Source organism: Notamacropus eugenii, chromosome 5 (genome assembly GCF_028372415.1).
Source record: "Notamacropus eugenii isolate mMacEug1 chromosome 5, mMacEug1.pri_v2, whole genome shotgun sequence".
Classification (NCBI taxonomy): domain Eukaryota; kingdom Metazoa; phylum Chordata; class Mammalia; order Diprotodontia; family Macropodidae; genus Notamacropus; species Notamacropus eugenii.
In genome coordinates, this window is record NC_092876.1 from 271,926,903 (window position 1) to 271,941,070 (window position 14,168).

A 14,168-nucleotide genomic window follows, 5' to 3' on the forward strand; every position below is an offset into this window, starting at 1 on the left:
GTAGGAACTTGTTTGTGTGTGTGTGTGTGTGCACATGTGTATACAGATTTGTGCCCCTTATCTACAGCACAGTATATCACATATAGCAAGTGCTTGATAAATGTTTGCTGAGTTCATAGGATCAGTGTAAGACTTGATGATCTAGTTCAAGCCTTTCACTTTACAGATGAGGAAACTGAGGTCTAAAGAAGTGAAATGACTTGGGTAGGTACAAACAGATAATAAAGCCAAAAAGGAACCTCATATCCCTGACACCAAATTTAGTCCTACACCAAGCTACCTCTCGTCATTTTCATGACCTGTAACTTGCCTCCAATATATGGTTCTTTAGCTCACTCTATGACTCGGTATTCCAATAACCTCCACAACTATTCTGGACCAGACTTAGGGCTCTCCCATAACTCTAATCTAACAAGTCTGAAGAAGCATTGGAGTGACACAGAAAAGGGTGCTAGATTAGCAATCACTTCCTCTAATACCACTTCTTTCCCAATTTCTCTATTTCCTACACTTATTCTCCTAATTAGATATTATTTTAAGAAAAAAAAAATTTCTAACTTACAAAGATCCTTTTTTAAAGTGCAAATACCACTTGGGAAGATCAAGCTAATTGGTCAAAGATTATAAATCGCTTTATGAAACTGGCTAAAATTACTATGGTGTCTGAATGTTTTAGTCTTTTTTTCCTCTAGATCTAATTTGCTTTTTAAGTGGCATCATTTTTCGTTGTACACACTTAAATATAAGCACATATTTTCCAACCAATTTCATTGATAGATGTAGCCTATGTTTGTGGTAACCCACATTAGGTCATTAAGGTAGCTAAGCTATGTAAGAAAAAGGGTTTTGGTGGGGCCAGCCTGGGCAGGGAAGGAGAAGGAGGGACAGGAGAATGGAAAAGGAAGCAACAGAGTGAATGGGAAACCTAACATTCTGGAGGGAATGGAGCTGAGATCATATTCCTTTCCTTTAGGAAAGGACATCCCTTTCTTATGAGATAGGTGGGAAGGGAGAAAGTCTGAATATATTAGTAATGTTACATTTTAAAGTCTGAGTGTGTATTTATGAAACTTATCATTTAGACCCAATAAAAGCTAGGCAAAGTTTCAAGCAAAAAGTCCTCATGGAACTAGACGATAAACTGCTTTGGGGCAGGAACTGTGTCTTCTCTGAACGATATGTCTTCCCTGGTGCTTGAACATAGAACAGGGCATGAAGAAAGGATGTATCAATATTTAATTTTATCAGAGTCTTGTGGAGTAAGAATTGGACCTGTGATTGCATTGCTATCAACAAAGAAATTCCCTCTTGATGAGGGAGAGCCCTTCTGTAATGCAGATCAGCACCTATTTTTATGGTCTTAAAAGGGAATGTTAGAGATAATGTCATTCTTTGTATACCCAATACCCAGCACAGTAACTGGGAAAAATAGGCTCTTAATAAAATACTTGTTGACTGACTGGTTGACAGTTCTATTGACAGAGAGAAGACTACTTTGATAGCTGAATGGAGGATAGACTAGAGTGGGGAGGCTTATGGCTAGTTGATCAACCAGAAGGCTAATTTTAATAATCTATGTGTGAGGTAAGAAGGGCATGCACCAGACAGTGTCAGAGGAGAGAAGGAGCCTTATACAAGAGATGTGAAGGAAGAATCAACAGGCCCTGACCTCTTGGTTATGCAGGGTGAGAGAGAGTGAGGAGAGGAAGATAACATCTAAATTGTGAGCCTAGGTGACCAAAAATATGGTGGTGCCCTTGACTATAATAGGGAAGTTAGGAGGAGTGAAGAGTTTGGAGGAAAAGATAATGAATTCCATTTTGGACATGTTGAGTTTAAGATGTCTGTTAGACATTTAGTTCAAGATACCAAATAAGCACCTAGGTGTACAGGACTAGGTGGCAAGAGAGAAGGAGGAGGAAGATGAGGAGGAGAAGGAGGAGGAGGAAGAGAAGAAGATGGAGAAGGAGGAGGAGGAGGAGGAGGACAAGGGGGAAGAGGAGGAACGGAAGGAGGAGAAGAAGCAGAAGGGGAAAGGGAAGAACAAGACCAATTCTACATCCACTTTCCATCTCCAACCAGTCCCTTTCTTGCTAAGTACCATGTACTTCTAATTCTTGTACTAAATCTTCTAATTCAATACTTCTAATTCTTGACTTATATACAGCATTTATTTGGCATTGTTGACCAGTCAATCTCTTTTTTCTTGAAATTTTCCCTTCCTCTGAGCTCCATCATTATTACTCTAATAGTAACCTTCCTTGAATAGTAAGTGACCCTGACAGTAACAACCTCTGGTTACTTTTTATTCTCTCTCTTATTTTCCTAACTTTTTAGATCTTACCTAAGTCTCTATTCTTGGCCTCCTCAATGCCTTGGATCCTTCCCAAGATTTTGCCCTTGCCTTTCTTTCTACATTCACTCCCTTGATTCACTCACCCAATCAACAGCTATGTATCAAGTGCCAGGCACTGTGCAAGACTATGGGGATAAGACAAAGACAAAATAAGCTCTGCCTTTAAGGAGTTTGCATCTAGAGAGAAGTGTACAAAAATTACACACAAAATAAATGCAAGTGATTGTTTGGGTGAGAGAGAGAGCACTAAAATGAAGGGGATTTTTAAAGGTTTTCATGGAGAAGACCCTGTTCAAATACAATTTTGGAGGAAAAAACCAGGGAGTTTCTAAGAGGTTCCAAGTGAGGTGGAAGTGCATTCCAGGCTTGTGACAACTTCTGCAAAGGTGGTGTTTGAAAATGTATAGAAAAACTAGTTTTCGAAGAGTTTCAAAAGCCAAATAGAGCATTTTATATTTTATTCCAGAGGCAATAGAGAGTTACTAGCATTTACTGAGCAGAGAAGTGACATGGTACAACATGCATTGTAGGAAAGTAACTTGGTTGTTCTTCCTTCTTCATTTTCAAAGAGGACCCATGACATCATGATGTTGAGGTCAGAGTACAATGTGTTTGGCTGTGGCTGATCAATGCAACATGAGTTCAGAATGGTCTACCACAGGTCAGGCACGAATAGTCCATCAGAACATTTGGGATAGAGATGTCACTGGATTTGCCCAGCTCAAGTTTCCTTTGTGCTGCTTCAATTCTGCTTTGCTCATGGAATATAGCACCTTCTCTGATACGGGTGTGCCATGCTGGGCAGTCCTGTGCTAGTGTCCCCCATATCATATAATTGATACTAAAGTTCTTTACAAAGACCTTGAGAGTGTTCTTCTACCACTTCTTTTGACCTCTGCTTGAGTGATTTTCTAACACAAGTTCTCTGTAAAATAACCTTTGCGGTCATTGTGTGTTTAGCATTCAGGCTATATGGCCTACCCATTAGAGCTCTGCTCTACTTTAACAGCCATGTGGAAGATGAATTGGAATATAAAACCTGGCAATGATAGCTCTTTACAACCTGGCCTGTTCCTACCTCTCCAGTCTTCTTACACTGGACTCTCACACATGCACTCTATGATCTAACTGCATTGTCCTATCTGCTGTTACTCTCACAAAATTCTGCAGCTCCTCATTCCAGGAATTGCAGTGGCTAACCCCAGAATGGTCTAGAATTCTCTCTTTCTCTTCATCTCTGTTTCTTAGTTTTGTTGGCTTTACTTAAGATTCAGCTCAAAGCCTACTTTCTGAAGATCTTTTCCATATTCTTTACCTCCTTAAATGTTTGTTGATTGATTCACAAATTAGGAGGTGGTTGTAGTAATCCAAGTGATAGGTGATGAAGGCTTAGACTAAAATAATGAAATAAATATGAAATATGATATGGATTTAGATTAGATTTTGCAACTGACTGTGTAGATGGGGTAAGAGAGAGTGAGAAATCAATGACATTGCTAAAACTGCAAACCTAGGTGACTGAAAGGTTGGGGATGTCCTTCATAGTGTTGATCTGAAAACTCAGTTAAAGAAAAGGCAACAGGCTAAATGCATACATTTTATGATTTAATTAATTAATTAATCAATTCCCTATTAAAGACAACAGTAACATAATGCATTATGGAGCCAGAAATGTTCTGGCTACCCAGTGCAGAAATCTTCTGGCTTATATACATTTTGCTGTGAGAAAGGAACTCTCCTAGTTGAACAAATCATAAATTTAGTAAGACAAGACAATTAACAAAGTAATGTTGGTCAGACCTTGGGATTCCAGGCTGGGTAAACATATGTCTCGGTGATAAGGAAATCCCACCACTAGTAAGTGGCAGGCTTCCTGCCCTAAACAGATAACTGACATAGGAAAGGGTAAATAATGTTCAATAGAAATTACAACCTAAGATGTCTATATTTTCTTTACCATTAATATGCCATAGCATAGTATATATCTATAGATAATAAGATATAAAGGAAAGTCCCATTATTCAAGATAGTGTCTTAGGTTAAAGGTCTCCTAAGGAATGTAGAGTCAGGCTTGGCTGGCTTTTGCTGACATAGGAAGAGGCATCCTCTGAGTTTGCTTCAGAGAGAACAAAGAGATTATTCCAAAATTTTATATTAAAAATTATCAATAGAAAGAGGAAAGTTTGAAAGACAGGCAGAAGTGAGGGAAAAGATAATGAGTTTGGGTTTACATGTTCTGATTTTGAGACACCTGTCAAAACTTGATGTGCCAGTGCCATGAACAACTTGGGTCTAGTCAGTAATAGGCATGTGGTTGGGGCTCACTTACAGGTGAGAGGAAGGGCTTCTTGACTAGCAAAACAGATTGAAAAGGAATGGTCTAATAGAAAGAAAACAAAGAGTAGTGTCATGAAAACCCAAAGAGGAGAGAGAACTCAGGAGGAGAGGGATGGCCAAGAGGATCAAATTCTGGAGAAAGGCTGAGAAGAATGAGGACTGAACAAAGACCATGAATTCATTATTGATAATTTAGAGAAAATGATTTGAAACTGGATGATAATATCAGAAACCAGATTGCAAAAGACTGATAAGAAGTAAAATGGAGTCTGGGGCAACTAGATGCCACAGAGGATAAGACACCAGGCCTAGACATTTATTAGCTATGTGACCCCCAAATAAGTTACTTAACCTTGCTTGCCTCAGTTTCCTCATCTGTAAAAAAGAAAAAAAAAAGAGCTCGAGAAGGACATGACCAACTACTCCAATATCTCTGCCAAGAAAACTCCAAATGGGATCACAAAGAGTCAGACACAACTGAAAACAACTGCACAACAACAAAAAGTTAAACCTGTGGATTAAAAAAAAATGCTTTTCTAGGGGTTTGATTCTGAAAAGGAAGAGACACAGAGGATGAAAGCTTGAGGAGATGGCAGAGTCTCGTAAGGGTTTGGGGTTTTTTGTTTGTTTCCAGGAAGAAAAAGCCTTAGATGTATTTGTAGGCAGCAGAGGAGGAACAAATAAATGGAAGTAAAGATTAAAGAAAGATGAGGAGTGATTGTGGGGGTAATCTGCTGGAGAAGAAGGGATGATATCAAGGATTTGTGGGATTGACCCTATTCATTCACACTTATGTAAAGAATGTTTTTTGTGAGGAAACAGGTTTGGAAATCAATGAAATCTGACCCAAGAAAGACTTTTCAAGACAGACCAAGGCTGAATCCAGAGGATACTCCTTTCTTAATATTCCAGCTTTGGAGACAGAAGCTTCTAGTGTTTCAATACAGTAATAGCCATCTAAAACTAATTTTCCCAGGTTTTTAGTTGTCTCAGGGATATGAGAGAATCATAGAGTCTCAGTTTTAGATGAAACTTCAGAGACCATCTATTGAGTATAACTTATTCCTTATTACTCCCTTTCCCTTCTGCTATTTTCAAGGTACTTGAATATATATATTTTACATACTTTTCCCAAGAAATTCTCTGATGTGTAAATTGTAGCCAAGATACACTTTATATTTTCCTGTTTTTTAAGAAAAGGCAAATGAAAAAATATAGATCAAAATATGCAGAACCGAGAGAACAAGAAAAACAATGACTAGAGCAACGTAAGATCACTAAAAGGATGACAAATTCAATATAATGGAGAAAATAATGGAGTTCCTGGAGAAGAGAAAATGTGACATGTCTTCTTCCTCTATTATTGTAGATATTAGACACATTCTGTGCATTTTATATATATGTATATATATGTATATATATACACATACATATATACTTGTGTAATTCTTCTTTCTTTGTCTGAAGAGAGTGTTCAATTTGACAAGCAGTATGGGAAATAAATGATTTAAAGACAAATGACATCAATAAAATTTTTAATATGCAAAATTTTGCTTTCTTAAAGTTATAATTTTAAATTTGATATGAAATTATTGTTTCCTTAAATCCTCACCCTTCTTGATTGTACACAACTTACAAGTTGGCTGCTTTAAGAATCACATTGAGAGAGAATCCATGACAGGAACACAAAACACTTGGACAAAGAGAAGTTATAGGTTGTTGCATAGTATTTCAGACCAAGTTAAACAATAAAACAGGCAATGAGATTATCTTACTACATACTTTCATACTACTTTAATAAGCTAATGCCATTTTCCAAATATGCTAAAGAAAAATTCAACCAAAATAATTTAACTAGTTGTAAGAAAATAACTTGTTTTCTATTCTTCCAACTTTACCTAAGAAGTAGCAATGTGTTGCAAAGTCTTCTTTTTCCTTTTTATCCATCTAGTCAAGTACTGCCTATTTTGTCCATTTTCATGATTGAAAAGTAATAGGTCAAAAAGTAATATTTTTTATTTAAAATCTTAATAGTAAACAAATTTTATTACTTATATATTTTGATACTCTAAGGCATCTGGTAAGTATAATTATATTTAAGAATTACATATCCTTTTCTACGGATTTAAAAACAGAAACATTCATAGTGGTTAATGGCAGTTAAATTCATTACTTTATGTTCTGGAACTCAAACATTAAGCTACAGGAATGGACCAAGGCTTATAGGATTTGGGGTCATCTCGTGGAATCTAAAAGAGAAAACACAGATTTTTAAAAGCAATAGTAAGAATGTTTTAAAGAAGAAAGTTAATACATTCATCCAACCCATATAACTGATTACAATTTACCTAAGCTGTTACCCATACAGTTTTTTTAAACAATTCAAACACTAAATCTTGAGGGGACTGAGGCTTCCATGAATATTCAGAAGGGCTTATCAGCATTTCCCCAAGGCTTAAAGGAAGAAGTATCCCTCAGGACCTGGGCATGAAATATCTTCTTTGGGATTCCTGGCCATGCCTAAATCCCCAATTCCAAACTCTCCCATTTGCATGGCAGCCAAGAACAGTTTCCTTTTTGTTTTTCAAATTAGTCCTAAAAGATTTTTTTTAAACATGCTATTATTTCAGAGAAAAGTGATTTAGTAGAAAGAGTGCAAGAGTTGGATTCAGAAGAAGTGGGTTTTAATCCCAGGTCTATTATTAACTACCTACATGAATTTTAGCAAATCCCTGCTTTCAGTCTTCTCCTCTGGAAAATGGATGGATTGGACTAGACAATTTCAAAGGTCCCTTATAGCTGTAATATTCTATTAGTAGCTAGGATTCTTAGGTGTAAATCGCTGATTTACTGGAAGTGGGTGAATTAACAGAGTTTGGAAAGGTCTTTATTTAATGTCCAGGAAAAAAGTGATGCAAAGTCATTACAACTGCTAGCAAAGCAGTATTTCTAATGGTACCTAGTCAATTCAGAAACTTATGACTTATCAGGTATAAAGAAAATATGCTGCTTTGTTTGTTTTTGAGGACTTCAGGAGGAGTTAGAGCTCCTGATCCTTATCCATTGGTGCCAGTCATGTATTTGGTTTGGAGTTAGTGTCCCCTGCTTCAAACTTTTCCCTTTTCTGAGTCTGACTTGGCTTTACGTAAGAGGAGGTTTCTTTTAAATGGGAAACTTTGTGCCTCTTTTGTTGAAAGAACTTTGATTTAAGGACACCATGTAATCAACTTAACCTCTGTCTGCCTCAGTTTCTTCATCCGTAAAATGGAGATCATAATAGCATCTACCTCCCAAGATTGTTGGGAGATAATAATTATAAAGCACTTAGCACAGCATCTGGTACATAGGAAGCCCTATATAAATATTAGCTATCAATGAGGAGGTTGAGGGGTGATGGTGGACCCCAAAATACTGACAGTCTGGGTCCTGCTCGAATGAATTCGACTCAAGCCTTCTTAAAGCCAAAGAAAACAAAGTTTATTAAAGATTCGCCAAATTGGGCTTCCTCTTAAGGAGCCTAAGCATTTGTAACACTTGTATTCACAAGCGGGCCAGATAGAATCCCAGCTAGACAGAGTCTGAGCTGGACCGAATCTGAGCACCTTCATGGAGGCACGATGGAACTTAAATACAGAAAAGAGTATAGAAGGGATGTGTCGGGGGGGGGGGGGGGGGGGGGGGGGGGGGGGCTGGTAGTCCAAGGTGATGGGAGGAGGGGTTTAGGAAGGGTCTTGAGGAGAAGTCCAAGGAGGGACTCCAAGGAGGGTCAAAGGCTGGGAACAGCTGGAGGCCATCAGGAGATATCGGACAATGGAGGGTTTGGGAAGGAAGCAGGTGGGGCAATCCAGAGATCTTGATAGGAGCAGTGTGGGAATGGGGTCTTGATGGGATCAAGGGTGGGGAGTGCAACAGAGACCTGAAATGATAATGAAAAGCTTCCTGAGACTGCCAGAACACATGGGAAGATTAGATTTGAGTAAAAAAGACCATATTAAGTGGGAAGATTCAAGGGGAGCTCAAGGAGGTTCCCAGAGTCTGAACCCCATCATTAACATCATATTCATTATCAATCAACACTTACAGAATGCTTGATAGGCACAAAGCTAAATAAGGCATAATTATGAGGTCTTGCCAATCTTGGAAAGGGCATTAGAGTTTATATTGGGAGGACTGGATCCTTATCCTAGAACTTGCTTCTCTGTGTCTCTATTTCTTCATCTGCAAAATGGATTAAACAAAAGGACTACTTCTCTTTCATCTCTGAGAGTCTAACTCTATCATGTTAACAACTTGTGCAACAGAAGTTTCACAACTATGCATTCCAAAGGGCCAATATCCCCATACATGTTTTAACAAAGTCAGCATTATGGGTATTGAGATCTTTTAGAATATACTGCATCACTATCCTGAATACTCTCTCCAACCATAGTAGGTACTGCAGAGATTTTTGTTAAAGGTCAAAAAGCCCAAGTTTCTAGTAGTCCAAGTTTGTCTCCAGTTCTCCTTCCCCTTTTTGGCACTCTATTCCCAGGTTTCTGTATCTTCATACTACCCTTGGTCTTCAGGGCTCATACATTCTCTACTTAGTTTTTGTTGAGGAATCTCTAAGCCATATCTTATCTCAGTCACATCTTCATTAATCTCTCCAGTTCTGGAGGGGAACTCAAGGTGAAGGCACCTTGACCTTAGAACCAACACTTACACCTTCAAATACCTACACTCTCCACAATGAAGACAAAAGGAGAACAAGACCCAGGCCCATTACCATGGACAATGCCAGACACTCCATTCCTTCCAGAGTCAACCAGTCACTCTTGTGTACTCTTTATTAGCACACTATGCTGACCATTACATTGGAAACCTGATCCATAATATATCACTCCTTTCCCATTTTCTCATCTGTGCATTAGCAGTTCAATGATTGTACCAATTTAGTATCAATGGTCCCGGGAACATCTCCAGGGTTCTGAGCAAGAAGATACCCACATTATTCTTCTTCCTCCAGGCTCAACAGTGCCCCAAATTCTCCTTATCATAATAGCATCACCACTACTGATGACTTTTAACAGGAGCTTCTCTTTTCTTGGCCCACTTATTTTGATTTTCATTGTCTCAGGGGTTTGAAAAGTAACAGCTAACTAATCTGATAATTTTGCTGCTAATGGCAATGTAGTATCCTTCCCAGGATTCTGACATCTACCATAATGTCTTAGGCCAAGGCAATGACTGGGAATTTCAGAAAGCTGACAAGACAGAGATTTAGGATAGGAGGGCCTTTCAGAAACTCTGGTCACACAATAGAAATTATAGCCTAATCCACTTATGTATACAGATGGCAATGTGGTAAAGGCCTGAGGAGTAGGATTAACATCTCAAGGGTGACTGAGTAAAATGAAGGCTACAAGCCCTAGGAGTGTGTACCCACACCCATACATTGGTGCTCACACCCTTGGCAACATTTTTGGACTTAAGCCAGAGAAAGGTTGACTCAAATTAAGGATACTTTTTTCAGTGCATCTCATTATCTTCTCTATACATTCCTCTTTTATTTTCAGGTTTAATTAAATCTCTGAAATATAAAATGTTCTATCATCTTATTCTTCCCTTTCTTTTCTTCGCATCTGTAGCAAATTGACAATATAATCACATTTTGAAGTTTATAAAGCACTTCCATAGACGTGATCTTAATTTGATTCTCAAACAGCCCTCTAAGGAATGTATTATTTCCATTTCATAGATGTGGTAAATGAAGTTCAGATACTAGTTCAAAGTCTCATGAAAAGGGACAGCTAGGTGGCATGAGGGATAGAGTGATGGGTCTGAAGTAAAGAAGTCTGGAGTTCAAATCTTACCTCACATACTTATTAGCCATGTGACTGTAAGTTGCTTAATTTCTATTTGCCTCAGTTCTCTCAAAAGCAAAATGAGGGCAATAATAGTACCTACCTCCCAGAGTTATGAAAATCAAATGAGAAAATATTTATAAAATGTTCACTATGCCTGGCATACAGTAGGTACTATATACATGCAAGTTATTCAATATTGTTATTATTTTTAAATTTTGTATTAATCATGAAATCAGGACTTTAATTCCAGGTCTGCTCAAAGGGCAACAGTAAAAAAAAAAAAAAACAGTCATGTGATTTTTACAGCTTTTTTTATAAAAATGCATTTCAGTTATAGTTTGATCATCATCACAACTCTGTAAGATAGAAATGGCAGGCTTGGTAACCATTAGGTCTGAAGATACCAAATGACTTGCCCATCTTAGGTGTATTCAGACAGTCATTAGAACAGGTCTGGATAAGGTGCGGGGCTAAAATAGGTCTTTAGTGAAGACATTATGGAGGTACACCCTAGTAAACCCCAACTGTGGTTAAATTCTATTCTTCAGCATATGTCATGAGGATGATTTTAGGAGCTAAATCAATATTACTAAAGACTGTCTTGCCTCAAGAATTCCAAGACTTCTTGTGCTTATCCTTTTCTTAGCACCCATCATCCTAGCCTTTAACTGGGATGGCATGACATGGAAATGGGCTAAAGTGACACAATAGAAAGATGATTTGATCTGGAATTAGAAAGCCTGGATTCAAATCCTATCCCTGAAACTCCCTGTGTGATGACATTGAGTAATTCACTTATTCTTTCTGGGCCTCAGTTTCCCAATATGTAAAAGAGGAATTTGGATTAGATGGCCTCTAAAGTCCCTTCCAGTCATATAGATCTATGATTCCAAGAAATAATGAAAGCTTTATAATTTTGGTTGGTATGTAATAAAAGAGAGTATACATACCTGTATGTGTCTTCAAAAAACTATTCTGAATGCTTTCTCAGTCATCTCACTACTAAATCCTTCAATGGCCTTTGTCTTTGCCAATGTAACATAAGTGGATATTCTAACCTCTTTGCCAATAAGCATTGTGTGCTTACTGTTGTTACTTTCTGTTACACATCTACTCAGAAAATATCTCATTTGTCTTTTTTGGTTTCCCCTTCTTGTGACTTTCCTTTTTCAATACATAGTGGTTCCTCTCTTCCTTTCTTTTGTGCCCTTTTACTCTTGGGCTCAGGTTCAGGATTCCTACTCCTGTCCTTGAAGGAAGTGTTAATAAAAGCAAGGAAAACTAGGGAGCTGGGAAAGCTAAAGAAACCCAAGGCAAGGAATGACTGGTTTGGAAATAGAAATGCTTTCAACCAATATGCACTTACAAGCTAACTGGGCAAATCAGTTTGCAATCTGGTTTTTTACCTCTTTGCTCAATCGAAACTACTGTCTTGAAAGTTACCAATGATCGCTTAATTTCAAAATCTCCTGGACTTTTCTCAGTCCTCATCCTTCTCTACCTCTCTGCACCATCTGACATTGCTGATTTCCTTTTCCTCCTGGATTCTCTCTTTTCCCTGGGTTTTCATGTTCACTGCTTTCTTAGTTCTACCTGTTGGACAGCTCCCTCTTTGTTTCTTTGTTGATTCAGCCTCCATATCACTCTCCTCAACTGCCACAATGCTCTGTTTTTCACTTCTCTCTACACATTCTCACTTGGCGACTTCATTTCAGCTTCCCTTTAATTATCTTCTCTATGCAGATGACTACCAAATCTTTATACCCAGTCCTAGTTTCTCTCTTGAGCTTCAACTGTCTCTTGGACATTTCAAACTGGATTCTCTGTAGGCATTCTGAACTCAACATGTCCAAATCTGAATCATCATCCTTCCACTCAAATCCATCTCCCTTCTAAACTCCCCTAGTGGCTAAGGGATCTGTTATCCTTCTATTAGACTAGATTCACCACCTTAATGTTATCCTCAACTCCTCATTTCTCCTCATCCAATCTATTGCCAAATCCTGTCATTTCATCTGTCATTTCATCTCCACTATAGCTTTGCATCAGTCACCTCCTCTATAATTATATGACCACCACCCTAATTTAGGTTATCATCACCTCTGGATGGGACTATTGCAACAATCTCCTAATTGGTTTCCCTGCATTAAAGCTCACCCCTTTTTCAATCCTGCTAAGATGATTTTTCTAAAGTACAAGTCTGACCATGTCACTTTTCTTTTCAGTAAACACCAGTGACCCCCCATAGCCTCTAAGATCAAATATAAAATGTTTCATCTCCCATTTTACAACCATTCAGAAACTGTCCCTAAGCTATCTTTCTAATTTTATTATACATGACTTTCCTTCCCACTCTAGAGGATCTAGTCAAACTGGCTTCTTGTGATCCCTCACATATAATAGCCTAACTCCCATCTCAGCATCTTCATACTGGCTGCCTCCCATGTAACTTCCTTCAAAACTCAACCCAGCAATCACCTTCCACATAAAACTTTTCCTGATTCCCCCAGCTATGATGCTCCACTCATCTTTCATTTATTTCATATTTATTTCTTTATGCACATGTTGGCTTTTGGGAGAAAATATAAACTTTGAAGGCAAGGATTGTTCCATTTTTATCTTTGTATTCCATCACCTTGCCTAGTAGCTGGCAATAACAAGAGTTTAATAAATGCTTGACTGACTGCCCAACAATAAAGGCTATAGATCAAAGAAGGAGAGATCATTATGGGTTGGATCAAAAAAAGTTTTCTGGAGGGAGTCAGACTTATTTTAAATCCCTAACAGTTCACATTCACATGGCATTTTAAGGTTGACATTCTCCTAGCAACTACCATCTGAAGCAGGTCAGGCAAGTATTGTCATTCCACTTCAAGAGATAAGGGAACTCATTAGCTTCAGAGGTGAAGTGACTTGCCCAAGGTTACATAGCTAATAAGTGTCAAAACCAAGGATCAAACGTAAATCTTGACTCCAAGACCAGGGCTCTTGCTACTATATCATGATCTCTCTCGATGGACACACAGGGTTTGGAAAAAACCTTATCTTTTTGAAATGCCAGGAACAAGCCAGTTTTTGCTGGTTTTGTTTTCCTCTTCCCTCCCCACAACCACTAACAAAGGGATCTGGCTGTTTAATACCATCTCCTACTGCCTTCCTTCCTGAAGCTGAGAAGTCACAGAGAGGAATTTGATAACAAGAGAAAGATGTTGCAGAGAATCCATAGACAGAAAAAAAAAAAAAAAAGAACTCCATACCAGGCTAGTAAATTTATCCACACACATCATTCGAATCAGCTCAGGGGTTGCAGGGCTGTTCATTGTAAAAGTCTCAGTCAGGCCTCTCTCCTTTCGTGCTGCAGCCACAGCATCAAGGATAGCAAAGTACACAGATGATCCAAGGAACATTCCAGACTCACCTAGACCCTAGGAGAAAACAAAGTGGTTTGGGGGGGTCTCTCATATCCACACTCAGAACAATGTTTAGACAATATAACAAGCAATATATAAGCACAAGTAACAACTTCCTGAACAGCTTTTCGAGGATGACAGAGGCAACCCACGTAGACTTAAAACAATTTTTAAAACTACTTAATTGATGCTGTTTTATAGTATCATTGTCACTTTCTA

The 14,168-nt window shown here is 38.2% G+C and overlaps 1 protein-coding gene across 1 annotated transcript in view; it reads right to left on the reverse strand.

Moving 5' to 3' along the window:
* Nucleotides 1-6,211: 6,211 nt before the first annotated feature.
* The window catches only part of LOC140506076 (aldehyde oxidase 3-like), a 104,221-nt gene continuing 96,264 nt past the window's right edge, over nucleotides 6,212-14,168 (reverse strand). Inside the window, exons 34-35 of the mRNA XM_072612837.1 lie at nucleotides 13,797-13,964; nucleotides 6,212-6,942 (exon numbers count right to left, since the gene is read on the reverse strand). Coding sequence (XP_072468938.1) covers nucleotides 6,889-6,942; nucleotides 13,797-13,964 — 222 coding nt within the window. The 3' untranslated portion in view covers nucleotides 6,212-6,888. The remainder of the gene's footprint in view (nucleotides 6,943-13,796; nucleotides 13,965-14,168) is intronic.